The sequence below is a fragment of the Cicer arietinum genome, chromosome 5 (assembly GCF_000331145.2).
Source record: "Cicer arietinum cultivar CDC Frontier isolate Library 1 chromosome 5, Cicar.CDCFrontier_v2.0, whole genome shotgun sequence".
In the NCBI taxonomy this organism is placed as follows: domain Eukaryota; kingdom Viridiplantae; phylum Streptophyta; class Magnoliopsida; order Fabales; family Fabaceae; genus Cicer; species Cicer arietinum.
Window position 1 is genome coordinate 66,835,209 of NC_021164.2, and position 15,640 is coordinate 66,850,848.

General features: G+C 31.5%; 1 protein-coding gene across 2 annotated transcripts; it reads left to right on the forward strand.

Moving 5' to 3' along the window:
* The first annotated feature begins 6,192 nt into the window (after nucleotides 1-6,192).
* On the forward strand, nucleotides 6,193-13,782 carry LOC101511999 (probable L-ascorbate peroxidase 6, chloroplastic/mitochondrial). 2 transcript variants are annotated; one of them, XM_004502430.4, is made up of 12 exons: nucleotides 6,193-6,532; nucleotides 6,624-6,767; nucleotides 8,184-8,304; nucleotides 8,378-8,478; nucleotides 8,567-8,654; nucleotides 11,210-11,277; nucleotides 11,367-11,453; nucleotides 12,527-12,601; nucleotides 12,738-12,815; nucleotides 12,909-13,013; nucleotides 13,195-13,260; nucleotides 13,429-13,782. In XM_004502430.4, exons 1-12 carry the CDS (start codon nucleotides 6,290-6,292, stop codon nucleotides 13,432-13,434), a joined length of 1,182 nt encoding a protein of 393 aa, XP_004502487.1. In that variant the 5' UTR covers nucleotides 6,193-6,289; the 3' UTR covers nucleotides 13,435-13,782. The 2 variants fall into 2 exon arrangements, with proteins under 2 accessions (XP_004502487.1, XP_004502486.1); XM_004502429.4 differs by having other exon boundaries at nucleotides 6,197-6,532; nucleotides 13,589-13,782.
* Nucleotides 13,783-15,640: the final 1,858 nt, after the last annotated feature.

Below are 15,640 nucleotides of genomic sequence, written 5' to 3' on the forward strand. Positions count from 1 at the left end.
TATCTTCTTACCATTTAACAATAATTTCACATTTAAAAAAAATAAAAAGCATAATTTTTAATTAGAAATTTCAGCAAGCAAACAACAAATAGAAGGTATATTCTTAAGCGCAAAAACAATGAAGCGTTATATTAAAGAGATAGAGAATAAAACAAACTTGATATAGGCTGATTTAAGTATGGCAGCGAAGAAAAAAAAAAAGCGGCAGCAGTACACAACTGATGGTTGGAGATGGTTACGGTGGTAACTTAACTTTTTTTTTCTTTGCTACTACTACTATTGTTTTTCCCTTCTTCTTTTACGTTGTTTTTTCTTAGTATCCGATTTTTTTCTCCTTCTTTGTATGCGTTTTTTTATCAGTAGTGTTAATTTTAGATCTCTCTCTCTCTCTCTTTCTTTTTGAAATTTGATAAGGTGTATTTATGAAATTTTTTATTTGTTTCGTTGCTTTCTTGATTGTGTCTCTGTTTGAGTTTGAGCTTTCTAGTTCCTTGTTTGATGCTTATTTTGTTTTGCTCATCATCTGTGTTTTTTCTACACATCTGATGCATTCATGGTTTTAGACTATGTTTGTTTTCATATGTTCTTTTGCTGAGCTTTTATTTGCAGCTGTAATTTGTCCTTTAGTTTTTTTTTTAAACTCAAAAGTTTGTCTCTTTGCCATCTATAATATATACAATGGTTGACTTATAAAAATTATCTTTTTATTTCTCTTATTAGTTACAACAAGTACAAATGCATTAATGAGCATGACTTGTGCATCAATAGCAGTCAGCATCAACATAGCAAGTTTTGGCAGTGAGCAAGGACAACAATAGAGAACAAAACATAGGCAAATCTGGAACATCTGACTTGATTTGAATTAGTTTGATCTAATTTTTATTGTAATTTAATTTAACTTAATTTTTAATTTGTAATTTGATTTTATTTCAGAATTGTAATTAGATTTGACATTGTAAATTTATGAGACATAATGAAATTATTTATTGTAATTGTCTTTATTTCCTTTTTTAAATATATATATCCTTTTTTTTTTATTTTTCTTTTTGATTTGTTTTTAACAAAATAGACAAAATTGGAGCACTACATCACCCATGAGTGTCTATCAAATAGACATAAGTGCCAACCAATCATCTATCTCTACATTATAATCAAATGAATAGTTATTCATTTACTAGTACAGGAGAGACATATTTCAGACAAATAAAATATTTAATGATTTTTTAAAGGCTTAATTGCAATTTTGATACCCCTATTTTAGCTGATTCGCAGAAGTAGTCCCCCCATTTTGTTTCTCCCCAGTTTTGGTCCCTCAAACAGAATTTTGATCCAAAACTTGATGAAATTTCATTTTTTTTGCATTTACTTAAGTCACACTATGCCTCAAAATCTCATTTGCAACAATGGTACACGGAATCTATGATTATAAATGGTGTAGTACGGCTTTAAAAAATGAAATTTCATCAAGTTTTGGACCAAAATTCTGTTTGGGGACCAAAACTGGAAAGAAACAAAATGGAGGGACTACTTTCGCGATTCAGCTAAAATAGGGGGACCAAAACTACAATTAAGTATTTTCTAAAATATATATGGTACATTCACTTGCATTTGTAAATTGCACATTATTATTAAAGACAAACATGTTTTAAATATTTTGCCATTGTTTTTAAACGCCATGATACTGCTAAGAGATTGAATTAGTATTGTCATTAACACGTATAATAAACCGTTTTTTTCTTCAAATTAAATAGTTCTACTTAAAAAACAAATTACATTATATCAATATATTTTTGTATAGTATTCAAGTATGATCAAATGCACGTAGACATATTAGAGCTATCACATATTTATAATTCTGATTTGTCAGCTTTGCTAGTCAGCTCCATAAGCCTTACCAGATTTATCGGCTCTGTTCTATAAGCCTTGCCAGTCATTTCTATTAGCTCCGTCAGCTCAGTTTTGTTGACTTAGTCTTGTTAATTGATACTTCTAATTCCTTTAGAAACTTTAAATATTAATATTTTAAAGAAATGCAAGAATTTCATCTTTTATATTAATAAATAGAATGTATATTTTTAAGAATTTTATTAATTAATGATTGGTTGACACTTATGCCTACTTGATTGATACTTAGACCTATATGAGTGGCGGTTAGCCACTCAATTGACATTTAGGCCATTTATCTTCTTACTTTTTTTTTCAATCAACTAAAGAGAGTTGAGAAAAAAAATACTTATTTCATTTATATTTTATTTAATTTTTATTTTATATCAAATAATATATAGAATATATTTAATTTCTTACTTTGTTTTTATTTTTTATACTATTTCTTGTATCTTTCTCTCTTCTCACTTTGTTAGATATTCTATGTTTGCAATTGACATTAAGATTTATCGTAGAAATTAATTTTTCTTGGCAACAAAGCCGGCGGCACTATGGAGTGGACAAGACCTACTCGATGGTAATGTTACTAAAACAAATTTTACTTAATAAAAAACATCATATTTTAATATTTTTAAAATTAAAACATATACTTTTTTTAAAATTTAATATTATTTCAATAATATTAAATTAATTGAAAAATAAATATGATATAACATCAATTATATTAATTTAGTGATGTCATGTTAAAATTTAAACAAAAAATTATTTTTTTTTAAAATTCGCTTAGACTTCCACATCTGTTGAACGAACCTTAAGAGTGAAAAACATGAATATAAATAGGAAAATAACCGGGCAGAGCAAAGCTAGTTCTTTTTTAGAATTTGTGAGTTCTAGAAATGACGCTTGTGGGATTAAGAGAGATCGGTAGATTTCTTTGGAGCAATGACTTTGTTTCTTTTATGGGAATATTATTTATTCTATATTTTATGAATTCTATCTTAAATTTAGTATGGATAGTTAAATCATATTCTAGTGTCTTAAGTGGATCTGGGATGTTAAGAGACTTTAATTTCATGCCCTAGTTTCTAATTTGAATTTCTATTTTTATTCCAATCAATTTTGCCTTATTGTTTGTATTATATGATTGCCACTCTATATGTTAATTATCATTCAACTCATGAATGGTCATTCTACAATTAATTTATAGGATAATTGAAATGATAGTTATTGCATGATTAATTTTAATTTTAGTCTTTTATTCTTTGTATCTTTTTTGAATTTGAACTCTTCACATGACCAAACAAAGTATTAATTTAGCAAAAAGGAATATTAATTAGGAATGACCAGATTGATTAATAATTTTATTTAAGAGTTTGGTGATTGAATAAAAATAAAAGAATTTAATTAGGACTAAACATAAGTAAATTAAAATATGCAAGTGAAATATCTCTCTGTTTATTTACAATTGACATTTTTATTTTTGATCGTAGTTACATGGTATTTAGTTACTCTGTAAACATTCAACTACTTGTTCATCTACATAATAAATAATCTAACACGGTTTGATGCTTGTTAATTAATTTATGCGACACAATAAATATTTTACACTACTTTTATGATAAAGTACATTATTCTAAGAATGTTTTTGATTATATATCTTAATGCTAAAGTTATATATCTTCAACACCTTTCAATTGATATATTACGGTGAATAGATAACTTTAGTGATAGATTGCTAAACAAAAATATGTGCCTCCTTAAATGTTCCAAGGACCAAAAACTTAAAGGAAAAAAATGCCCAAATAGAAAAAATAATACACCATTTGTTATACTTTAACTGAAACAAAATTTGAGGTGTGTGGCTTTCCACAACCCCTTAGGTATCTTTTTTCTGGCAATTCTTTTGAACAACAGTTTTTTTGTGAGTTTTGTGTTGATGCGTAATGGTCTTTTCTAATTTGTAGCTAGCTTTTCATTCTACTTGTCTTTATGGACTTCTTCACTTTCCTTAAAACCAACCATCATTTGAAAAAGCTAATTGGTTTTACTTTATTAGTATTGGATTTATTCAGGGCAAACATCCCAATAGCACAAGGGATCCGTTTAGCTTTGGCCTATTCATGTTTTAATTCATGCTGAACCAACCGAAAATACCAACTATTGTAGGTTATTCCAGTTTTATCCATAACTCTATACCCCTCCCCAATATAATATAGAAAGCATAATAGCCCCCATTAGTTTTCTTTTTACGAAAAACCCATTACCTATTAAATTTATAAAATATATATAGTAACTTTAAAAAAAGAACATTTGACCACAGTAACTTAATTAATAATCAAAATATTATGTCAAAAAGAAAATAACCAAAATATTTTTTTTTACAAAAATCAAAATATATTCATTAATAAATCTGGTGGTAAATTTTTGTATAAAAATAAAAGTTTTAATAGTATTTTTTTTCTCTTATTTATTACAACAATAGTATTTTTTTTTCTTTTTTTACACCATTTTCTTTTCTTTTTCTTTCTATTGATGTTCATGACTCTAATATTCATTCAATACTTTTTTTTCATTTTTATCTTTCTTATTTTTTTAATTAACCAAAATACGACACTTTGAAAAAAAAAAGTAAAATATTTCTGTATTTATTTTTCGAAGTGAGACATTTTGATTAAATAAAAAAAAAAGAAAGATATAAATATAAAAAAGTCTAATCTAAACCTAAAATTTACAAATCTTTATTGATATTAAATAACAAATGGTTATAAACAACTTCCAAAATTAAATTAACTAAAAAAACTCGGTCACAGATAAACAAACAAATCTTCAAATCTAATTACAGAATAATATTGTCGGATCTGAATCTTAACACGCGGATGCAGGAGGATCTAACAATGGAGTCAACATCACACATAATTTTGGGTTTTTTCGGTTACATGTTATTAGTATTGTACCAAAAAATAAAAACAAAGAACTTTAGGAGCATATGAATGCAATAACTACGTCGGCAGAAAAACGAAAAAATTGCAAGCTTATTGTCTTTTCTCTCTATTTCATCCAATAAAATTAATCAACAGAGAGTATCAATGATGTTGATATAGCCTTTTCTCCTTTTTTCATTCAACAAAATTTATTTCAATGCTAAATCGAAAAAATATCGGAAAGCAATAAAAATATAATATCATTCAACACAATAGGAGAGTGAGTAATTAGGGTTGAAAAAAAAATATTATTGGATTTTTTTTAATTTTATTTATGTTTTTAATAATCATTTAAGGAATTTAGGGTTGTAAAAAAATATTATTGGTTTTTTTAATATAATTTATATTTTTAATATTCATCTCTATATCAACTAATTAAAACTTTGGTTCGGTAAAGGAACGACGATCCAACTGTTGATTCTAACTTAAATCAAGTAACTAAAACTTCAAGAGAAAAAAATCATAATTTACAAGTCTATGTTTTGTTGTGTGCTCCTTATTGTGCGCCATCTCCCTTCGTTTCTTCAAGCATATATAACTATTCTATTCTCCTTTCTCTAACTATGGACCATTCATTTAGCTCTCTTTTTGATGAAGTTGATATACGTTCTATTGGAATCGTTGTGTTTGCTCCATATTTAACTTAAAAGGTGTTTTGTGAATTATAGTTGTGGAATGTTATGATATTACCCGTAATATCCCAGTTAATTTTTCCGCCCAATTTTCTTTGGCTCGCTAATTTTGTTTGTAGAGTCTACTTGGCCATTGGTACGAGAGTACTGTACGGTGGCAAACCTAAATTGACTTCTCATGTATGACAACTATTGGTGTATTATATTTTATGATTAATACAAAGCAGATAAATAAAAAAATATTAAGATGATAAATGTAATATTAATTAAAAATTAAAAATAATAGTCTCTTATTCACAAATTTAATTGATAATATGTTTTTTTCCATCAACAATTGATAGCCTACTCCCGTCAAAACATTTTGAAGTGACAATCTTCGATTTTGAAAATGTGATAAATAAGCACGAAGGCTTTGAATATCAAATATCGAAATTCAAATTTATTAATGGGATTGGTGGAAAATCGTATTTTCAAGAGAAGAGGAAGAAGAAAAAACTACTCCTTGGCAGCCTAATATTACTTTGTTGTATGATGACAAATAGTAGTGTGATAAAGGGGCGTGATTCACCAAACACTTGAATCCCAAGTAAGTGAACGTGACGGTGGCTCTTGGGAATAAGATGGGACAAATAAAAATGGGGTAATAGCCTAATAGGAGCACTATATATAAACGAACATTAACATATCATGTGGTAGATTATCATCCACAATCCAAAACGCAAGCTAAGGAAAATCATAAATTAAGAGGAAAAAAATTAAATTAAATAAATATATAAATATCGACTCAACCAAATGGCAGAACGTGTGTTACTCACTCCTTCACTACCTTTACCAACTACTAGACCTTCAACAACCACAATGGCTACTATTAGTGGCACCGCCGCCGCTCGCATGATCCCTTCCGCTACCAGAGCCACCGTTTCACTCTCCTCTTCTTCCCGTTCGTTTTTCTCATTTTCATCATCTTCTTCTTCGGTTTCTTCGCTGCAATGCTTGCGGTCTTCTCCTCGCATTTCTCACCTGTTTCTCGATCAGGTTTCGTCTCTTCTCGTTCTTATTTCTCTCTGATGATTTTTTATTTCATTTTTTGACTTCGTTTACGTCAATTTTGCTCGCGATTTTTCAGCGAAGAGCAGATGTTCGTGTTTCGAGTGGACGCTACGGAACGGCTTCTGTTACAAAGGCTTTAGCATCTGATCCTGATCAGTTGAAGAGCGCTCGAGAAGATATCAAGGAGCTTCTCAGAACTAAGTACTGTCATCCTCTTATGGTAATTTTTAGTGTTTTTTTCTTCGATTAATTCTAATTTTTTTTTATGATTTCAATGTTCAAGTACATTGCATTTGAATTTGATTTAGCGTTTCCTTTTGTCTGGAATTGAACTAGTATAGTGTACACTTCATTCATAGGATTTATCCGTACTTTCAATTACGAATACGTTTTGTATTGTGAAGATTGAATAGCGTTACTTAATCCTCTTTATACCCTAGGTGAAAATGAGTTTAGTAACTAAATTCCGTGGTCAGTGATGTTTTTATCAAATTTACTTCTGCTCAGGGACTTGCATTATCTACTTATTTTTTTATGAAAATATCTTCTTCAAATTGATCTTTGAAGTCATTTAATTAGATGTTTTAAAATTTAATGATTCTGATTTCAACATTTGGAGTTTCGTTTCTATAATTCTATTGTTGAATTCCGCCTCTAGTATTCCATAATCTATTTCCTCATAGTCCTTGTTTGATGATTGATGCAAAAATGTTTCTGACACACTATAAACTCTGAGGAAATATCTCCTACACAGAGTAGTGCAAAACACATGTAAGTAAAACTGTGATTAAAAGTTTACTATTTCTTTCTACTTAAGCTCACTTAAAAAGAGGGGAAAAAAATTAAGCATCAGCTAATTGGCCGATGAGGTATGGTGACATAGAATACTTTGCATCATATTTACCGTTGGAGATATATATGTTCACATTCATCCCAAAAATGGTTGTAAAGCGGCTATTGATTGCTTGTCAGTTCTCTCTTCTGAACTTTACGGTGACTAAAATGGTTTAAGGATGATGAATAAACTTTACAGTGGTCAAAATTGATCAAGTCAGCCAAGTTGTTAAACTATAAGTTGATGAGATATACCTGCTGCATAGAGTTGGATCTTTGTTATATGATTTGTAGCATAGGTGTGAATTCTTTTTTCTTTTTAGGCTAAATTACACTTGTGGTTCCTTAAAGTTATTTTGAAGTTTCACTCTGGCCTAAGTTTTTTTTTTTGTTTCATGTTGGTCCCTTAAGTTACAAACATTATTTTGGTCTCTCAAGTTACTTTCGTTCCGTTTAGTCCCTTTAGTTATTATAACCATAAAACATTTTGGTCCCTTAAGTTACAAAAATTTGACATTTTGGTTCCTTAAGTTACAATGGTAGACACTGTTAGAAAATACCGATGTGTATAATATTTGTAACTTAAAGGGCCAAACGGTTTAATGTTTGTAACTTAAGGGAGTAAGATGGAACAAAAATAACTTGAGGGACCAAGATGTCTAACGTTTGTCACTTAAGAGATCAAAATGAAACAAACAAAACTTAAGGGACTAAAGTGAAACCTAAAAATAACTTCAGGGACCAAAAGTGCAATTTAGTCTTCTTTTTGCTATGACGGTTGACATATAACTTTTTGTGGTAGATTCGGTTGGGATGGCATGATGCTGGTACTTATAATAAGAATATTGAGGAGTGGCCACAGAGAGGTGGAGCCAATGGTAGCTTAAGATTTGAAGCTGAGTTGAAACATGGAGCCAATGCTGGTACGTATTCATTAACCACCAATTATTTCTGAATTTTGTTCGTAGTAATTATCCCTATGAGCTGCAATTTCAGGACTTGTAAATGCATTGAAACTTCTCCAGCCAATCAAAGACAAATATTCAGGCGTGACCTATGCAGATTTATTTCAGTTAGCTGGTGCTACAGCTGTGGAGGTTGCCTAAGTCTTATTATACCTTCAAGATTGAAGTTGCTATGTGAAATAATTGAAAGATACACTGACCACTTTTTTTGAATTTTCAGGAAGCTGGAGGCCCAAAGATTCCCATGAAATATGGAAGAGTAGATGTCTCTGGACCGGAACAATGCCCTGAAGAAGGGAGACTACCTGGTAAAACCCATATATCCAGTTGGTGTTATACAGTGATTCAAACTTTTTTCCTTGCCTCACTAAGATTGTAGGACATGGATTGGCTAAGCTACTGTTAATTTGGTAATAAGAAACACAGAACTGATAGTCTTTTTTATAAGACATCTCTTGATAAATTTGGCACAAATTGGCTGGTGCAAGTAATGTGAGGCTATTTAACTAACAGCTAGTCTCAGAAATGGTAGGCTCTTTAGACACTGTCAAAATATGTTTCTGTTTAATATCCCTCAAGTACAGGGGTTTGGTTGAATAGGAGTACTAGTAGGGATTTAGTTATATATGAGTACTAATAGCATTTGTTTAGTTATATATGAGTACTAGTAGGGATATATATATATCTGATGTATTGCCAACATATTTCAATTCAATAAATATAATTACTCTCATTCTTGAGATGGTATCAGAGCTCTCGATCTTTGAGAGCCTTGCTTTTGCATAAACCCTCGCCGCCTTTATGGCGGTAAACTTAGCCACATTCGTTATGGCCCTTGCTTCCGCATAAACCTACCGCCTTCATTGTGGTTTCTATTTTCTTGAAATCTTAGCCACCTTCATTGTGGCCCTTTTTGCCGCCTTCATTGCGGTTTCTATTTTCCTGAAATCTTAGCCACTTTCATTGTGGTCGTTTTTGCCGCCTTCATTGCGGTTTCTGTTTTCTGAAATCTTAGCCACCTTCATTGTGGTCCTTTTTGCCGCCTTCATTGCGGTTTCGCCTTCATTGCAGTTTCTATTTTTCTAAAACCTTAGCCACCTTCATTGTGCCCCTTTTTGCTGCCTTCATTGCAACAACTTGAGATTTCTTTTTGGCCTACTCGCTGCCATAGTGCGTTCAATACTTGCGTCGTTACTGTTGACGTCCATTTGACCGTCTTCTAGACCTCATTTCAGCGCTGTTTTCAACCAGATTGTAGATCGGCCGTTTCTCGTTTAGTTTTGGGGGTTCACTATCTGATCGGAGCACTTTTGTGGCTAATCAACAGCAACTTTGAAAGAATTGTATCCAAGCTGGGAATGGAGAACATCTATTCACCAGCTTGAGGGGGAGTGTCAAAATATGTTTTTGTTTAATATCCCTCAAGATAAGGATTCGGTTGAATGAGAGTACTAGTAGGCATTTAGTTATATATGAGTACTAGTAGGGATTTAGTTATATATGAGTACTAATAGGATTTAGTTGTTTAGTAGTCTAGTATATATATATGATGTATTGCCAACATATTTCAATTCAATAAATATAATTACTCTAATTTTTGAGAGACATATTGAAATCGCAGACCTGATTATCCTAATTCTGTATATAAGCACCGTATTGAACAAAGTATGCAATTTAAATGTAATATGTGCTCATTCAGAACAAGAATTCATAAGTGAATCTGACAATGATTTCTTCTGGAGAGTTTAATTGACTCAAACATTATTAGAAGTCTCAAGCATTTTTCTTGTGGTTATTTATGTAACACATACTATTTATTCTGCCTAATATGACTACATGCAGATTCCTAGAGCTTCTTAGAAGCTAGAACACTTCAGGTGTTTTTTTCCTTTTTGCGGCCCTATTTGTTATCATTTTCATGAAAAGTTAACTTGCTTAAAGATAAATCCAAAGGGGTTTTATTCATGCATTTTTAAATGATATAAAGAGGCCCTTGCAGCGCACATAAAGTTTAAACTAGATCAGTATGATATTTATCATCCAGTAATGGGCAAGGTGTACATGGATTGATTTAGACCTGAACCCAATCCACAAGTTTTTGCATCCCCTAAATCAAAAAGAATTCCAACCCTATTAAGTGAAACTATGAAAAGTAAGCTTGATCTGGTCTATTGGTTTAGACTTTTTCATGTGCCTTTTCCAATAACCATTTATAATGATGCTTGTGTGTGTCAAGTCAGCTGGATATTAAATCGAAAGAAATTTCTACTAACAGAATACTAAATAGGAGTTAGAGTGAGACTAGGGTGATAAGTACATACAGAAATATGGAAATCTCAATAGAAAACTAACTTCCATAGGCTGATAAGATATTAGGGGTTGCATACTTGAACTTCTATTGGTACATTCTGTTATATCATGCTTTCATAACCAATGATATGTATCTATGTCTGTGTTGGTTTTGATTCGGTTTCTACAAAGATTTCCCAATGTAAACAAACAATTTTGGACATAGTTAATTTTGTTGTTTTAGATTTTTGGGCTGTTAACAGCCCCGGTTATAGCAATTTGGTTGATAACATTAACTAGGTATGGCTCAGATTCTTATATCCATAATTGGTTCTCAGTCAGTAACAGTTATTCTCATTTTATAGTTTTGCATTGCCAGATATATAAGAATATGCAAACATAAATGTATTCAAGTTGAGAACTTAAAATCAGGTTTTTATTGACCATACATCTTTTCCCCCTTTCTTGAGGTTACATGTGCCATTATAGATGATATTTTATCTTATATAGAAAAGTAGTTCCTTTTTCCAACATTGTCAACCTACTAATTACTATATTTTTTTTTTGTATTTAGATGCAGGCCCCCCTTCACCTGCTGATCATTTGCGTCAAGTTTTCTATCGAATGGGATTGAATGACAAGGTGGTTTATTTTGTTTCCCACAAGGATGGAGGTAGTATATTGGATTCTTCATGTCAGTGATTTTGACTATCAAGTTATTGTATCTGCAGGAAATTGTTGCATTATCTGGTGCGCACACACTGGGGCGGTCTAGACCAGACCGTAGTGGCTGGGGAAAACCTGAGACTAAGTACACGGTATACTATTTTTCTTTTTAACCACAACTATAAAACATAATTTTATAAGAGTACTGAACTCTTTTAAAACTATAGTCTAATTTTAATATTTGATATCAATAAACTTTTTAACACTAAGAATCACTACCTTGAACACTAAGAATCACTAGTCTGATATATAGATGATGGTAAATAATCAATACTGGATAGTGTCAAACTAATGACTCTTTAGTGCTCAATAGTGTAGAATACTGTATTTTACGTTAAAACCTTCGATACTGATTTGGATAATGCCCACTACTTGATGGTTCATTCCTTCATTTTACAACTCACGTCCTTTATAACACCTTTAAATTAATTACTCTTAGTGCTCAATAGTGTAGGATACTGTATCTTATACTCCCTCTGTTTTACAGTGATTGATCAATTCACATAGAGTGGTCGCACTTTTACAAATCTAGCTTGCTATAAAGAAATACTCCCCACTAAATTCATTAGTCGAGCTCATTATAAATAAAAGAAAACTTGTTTTAGGGATTCATGTTAAAATAAAAATGTACTTGGTGAATGGGAATTTCATGGAACACTGCAAGTACATATTAATTGCTGCTTGCAATCATCATCGTCAAGGTTTGTTTTCAGGAGATCACTCGGTATTGAGATTGGAAGATGTTATCATTGCAACATCTCTTGTCTAAATCTTTGCTACTGTGTCATTGCTGCATAATCAAACTGTATCTTGATTATATATGATGGGTGTTTGTTGTCACTCCACTTGTGTAGTACTTCCATGTGTTTAGTTTACTTTTAAGAAAAGTAAACCTAAATCTATGCCACAATTGTTTCTTTCTTGCCCTATCAAGTTTAAAGGTTACATATACAGGCCTGTCAAGTTTTCCCCGCCTGTGAGTGCTCTGTTGCCACAATTGTGTCTCTTTACGGCTAGTTTACATGATGACAATGAAATAGTTTTTGAATGGAATGGTATCTGAAATCAATGAAACAATATGATGACAATGAAATAGTTTTTGAATGGAACTATATCTGAAATTAATGAAACAATAGAAGATTCATGCGTATCTCTCACTCTACAGAAAGATGGGCCAGGAGCACCTGGTGGACAATCCTGGACCGCACAATGGTTAAAGTTTGACAACTCATACTTCAAGGTCAGATTTTTTAATTTATTTTTTGATTACTTTGTGGGAGAGGAGGGGAGATTGCATAACAGTATATGGAGAGTGTTAGAGGAGAGGGGAGTATGCACAGTTTACATTTTCTTTTTGTAATTATTGTTACATACAGGACATCAAAGAAAAAAAGGATGAAGATCTATTGGTATTGCCAACTGATGCTGCTCTTTTTGAAGATCCTTCCTTCAAGGTAAACTAGCTGAAGTTTTTTCGTTGCCCCTTTTAATTCAACGTGAAATTAAACTGTGTTATATACCAAAATCACTATTTGTGAAATATGCAGGTATATGCTGAGAAATATGCTGAAGATCAGGAAGCATTCTTTAAAGATTATGCTGAAGCACATGCCAAACTCAGCAACCTTGGATCCAAATTTGATCCTCCAGAGGTCTGCTCTCTTTGAGTTGCTGTTTTGTGCATATTAAGATGGGCATGCATATTAAGATGAACATACATAAATCTATTACCCTTTCCCTTTCATGTCTGCATATGTATTTGACTTGAGTTCAAATAACTAGACAATTGACCAAGTTACCTAGTAAAAGTTTTCTTTGTAATCTGTTTATCAGGGAATTGTGATTGATGGTTCTCCAAATGCAGAGAAGTTTGTAGCAGCCAAGTACTCCTCTGGAAAGGTTCTAACTTCTAAGCTTGCACAATTTATCCAATTTTACCATTCATCGTGCATTTAGTAATTTTAATTGATGCTTGCAGAAAATTTATTAGATATATTTTAATGAAAGACTTGCTTAGGATTATATTCACATATTGTTCATTGTTTTACCTTTCCTGGTTTGGTGCAGGAGTAAAAAACAAGTATCTTGTTTTCTTGTGCAAGTATCTTTTAATAATACAAGAAGAAGCTATTTTCAAATCGTGTGATTATCGCATGTAAATTTGGAAGTCTTAAAATGAAGAAGAAAGGAATAAAAATTCAATAGTGTGTGCCTATTTGAATTGCAGAGAGAGCTGTCTGATGCTATGAGGCAGAAGATACGAGCTGAATATGAGGCTGTTGGCGGTAGCCCAGAGAAGGCTCTAAAGTCAAACTATTTTCTAAACATCATTATTGTTATTGCTGCTTTGGCAATTTTGACATCCCTACTTGGAAACTAATTGGATTTTGTCTTAACCGAAATTCACTATAATTGACTTCACATTTGAGCACTTGTTAATTTTTTTTCTATGGCATCTGTGCGCTAATTAATGCATTCATAAATCATATTATCAACATAAATAAATACTCGGCTGGGATTATGGTGGTGGAACAAAAGCTGTCCGCAATGGTTTTCAGGTAGAGGCCAGCTGATCAGCACCTCATAGCTTGATCATGTTTACATGCCTTTTTCTTTAATGAACGCTAATGGGGGAGCACAGAGTGGGAAATTTTATAAGAGAAAAAGAAAGATGTGTTGTTGGTGTAAACTAATTTTACACCGACGATGAATTATAACCTTTGATTTAAATAATCACTCAGTCAACAATTTGTGTTTGTTATTAATGTAAAAATGTTTACACTTACAATGTATGAACATTAAACCCATTTTATAATAACATTTCAAAAGTAGCTTTATGGAATATGATAAATTTGATTCTGAATTGAATGTTCACTTCACTCAATCACACACTAAGAACATTCAATTGTAAATGTGATTGAGTGAACAAATATTTATTTATTTATTACTTCTAGTTAAATTGAAGTTTATAGGTAAACTCTGTTTTGCTTACTGACCAAAGATAAAGCATTTTGCTATAATCACTATTGATATGATGCTAAATCAAGTTGATACTTTTCGTTGTTGAATTAAATATAAATTTAGCAATTGACGAAATGATGGCTGTACATAAACTATGGCACTTAGGGTATAGTTCCTCTGATCGGTGGGGGTTAAATTTATTGGATGCTAAGTGATATTTGCTATATGTCTGTATGATATCTCTACCAATGGACACGATGACTCAAACATGAGTACTTGTGGAGTGGTGAAGTACTTGGATATGTACTCATTATACGTACTCATTGGTAACTCCCTTTTACCTTATTATTTTGTTGTGAGTGAAATTTCTGGAGTATATCGGTGTACATGCATCTTGAATTTGTAAAAATTCTATATACCATACTCATACTCTATCATATTACACCCTTAATTATGCATCGTATGCTTAAGTTATTTAGGGTTTAGGGTGATTTATTCAAGTTTTTTTTTTATTTGTTTAGCCTACACAATAATATAATGCTGTAAAAAAAGTCTATATCATGTAATTTGTGCAAAACTAAACTCATTAGTTAAGCTTTCAGTGTATATTTGATATGGATGGAGAAAAAGGAAAGGGAAATGAAGGATTTGAATGATTGTTAACAGTATACTCTAATTCATTCTTTATTTAGTGATTAATTTTTTTGAACAGCCAATTCAGTTGATCAAAATGTCTTTTATGTGTGACTCCATCCTGGTTTGGAAAATGGTTGGATGTCGTTCTAAAGCACAATTCACTTTGATAAGCTCTTCCAGAGGTTGAACAGATGGGGGAAAAGGAATAAATATTTTATTTCTTGAAATTTGAATTCAACTTCCTTCTGTCATATTGTGGGCAACTTTGTTGTGATAATTTGCTTTGGAATTCAATAATATGACAATCCTGCAATACTTGGTTGAATAGTTGAACTGACTTTGGTTCTCCCCTCCCCTCCTTTTTCTTCATATCACGTAATTTACAAATTACAAGTAGATATTTTAAATTATACTTTTTGCCACTTTCAGTTTTGCGTATACTGTTATTTTTCTAATGAATTATTTATAGGGTCTTGCTAGCATTAATTTACATTGAAAGAAACAAAGTTTTAATATTTAAAAACTTGGGATTGTTCTGGGATTGTATTTTGACGATTCGTGTTCTATTGGTGTGTGTTGAGTTGTGGGCTAACTTTGAGGGTTGAAATTGGCCTTTGACCGGGGTTCAAACTTCAAAATTATTGACATTGAATCTAATTTCCAGATTGTTGTGAGTTTGGTG

Coding starts and splice junctions, on each gene's coding strand:
- LOC101511999 (XM_004502429.4), top strand. CDS start 6,290: ATGGCAGAACGTGTGTTACTCACTCCTTCACTACCTTTACCAACTACT. Junction 6,533..6,623: donor CTCACCTGTTTCTCGATCAG/GTTTCGTCTCTT, acceptor GCGATTTTTCAG/CGAAGAGCAGATGTTCGTGT. Junction 11,278..11,366: donor GAATGGGATTGAATGACAAG/GTGGTTTATTTT, acceptor TTGTATCTGCAG/GAAATTGTTGCATTATCTGG.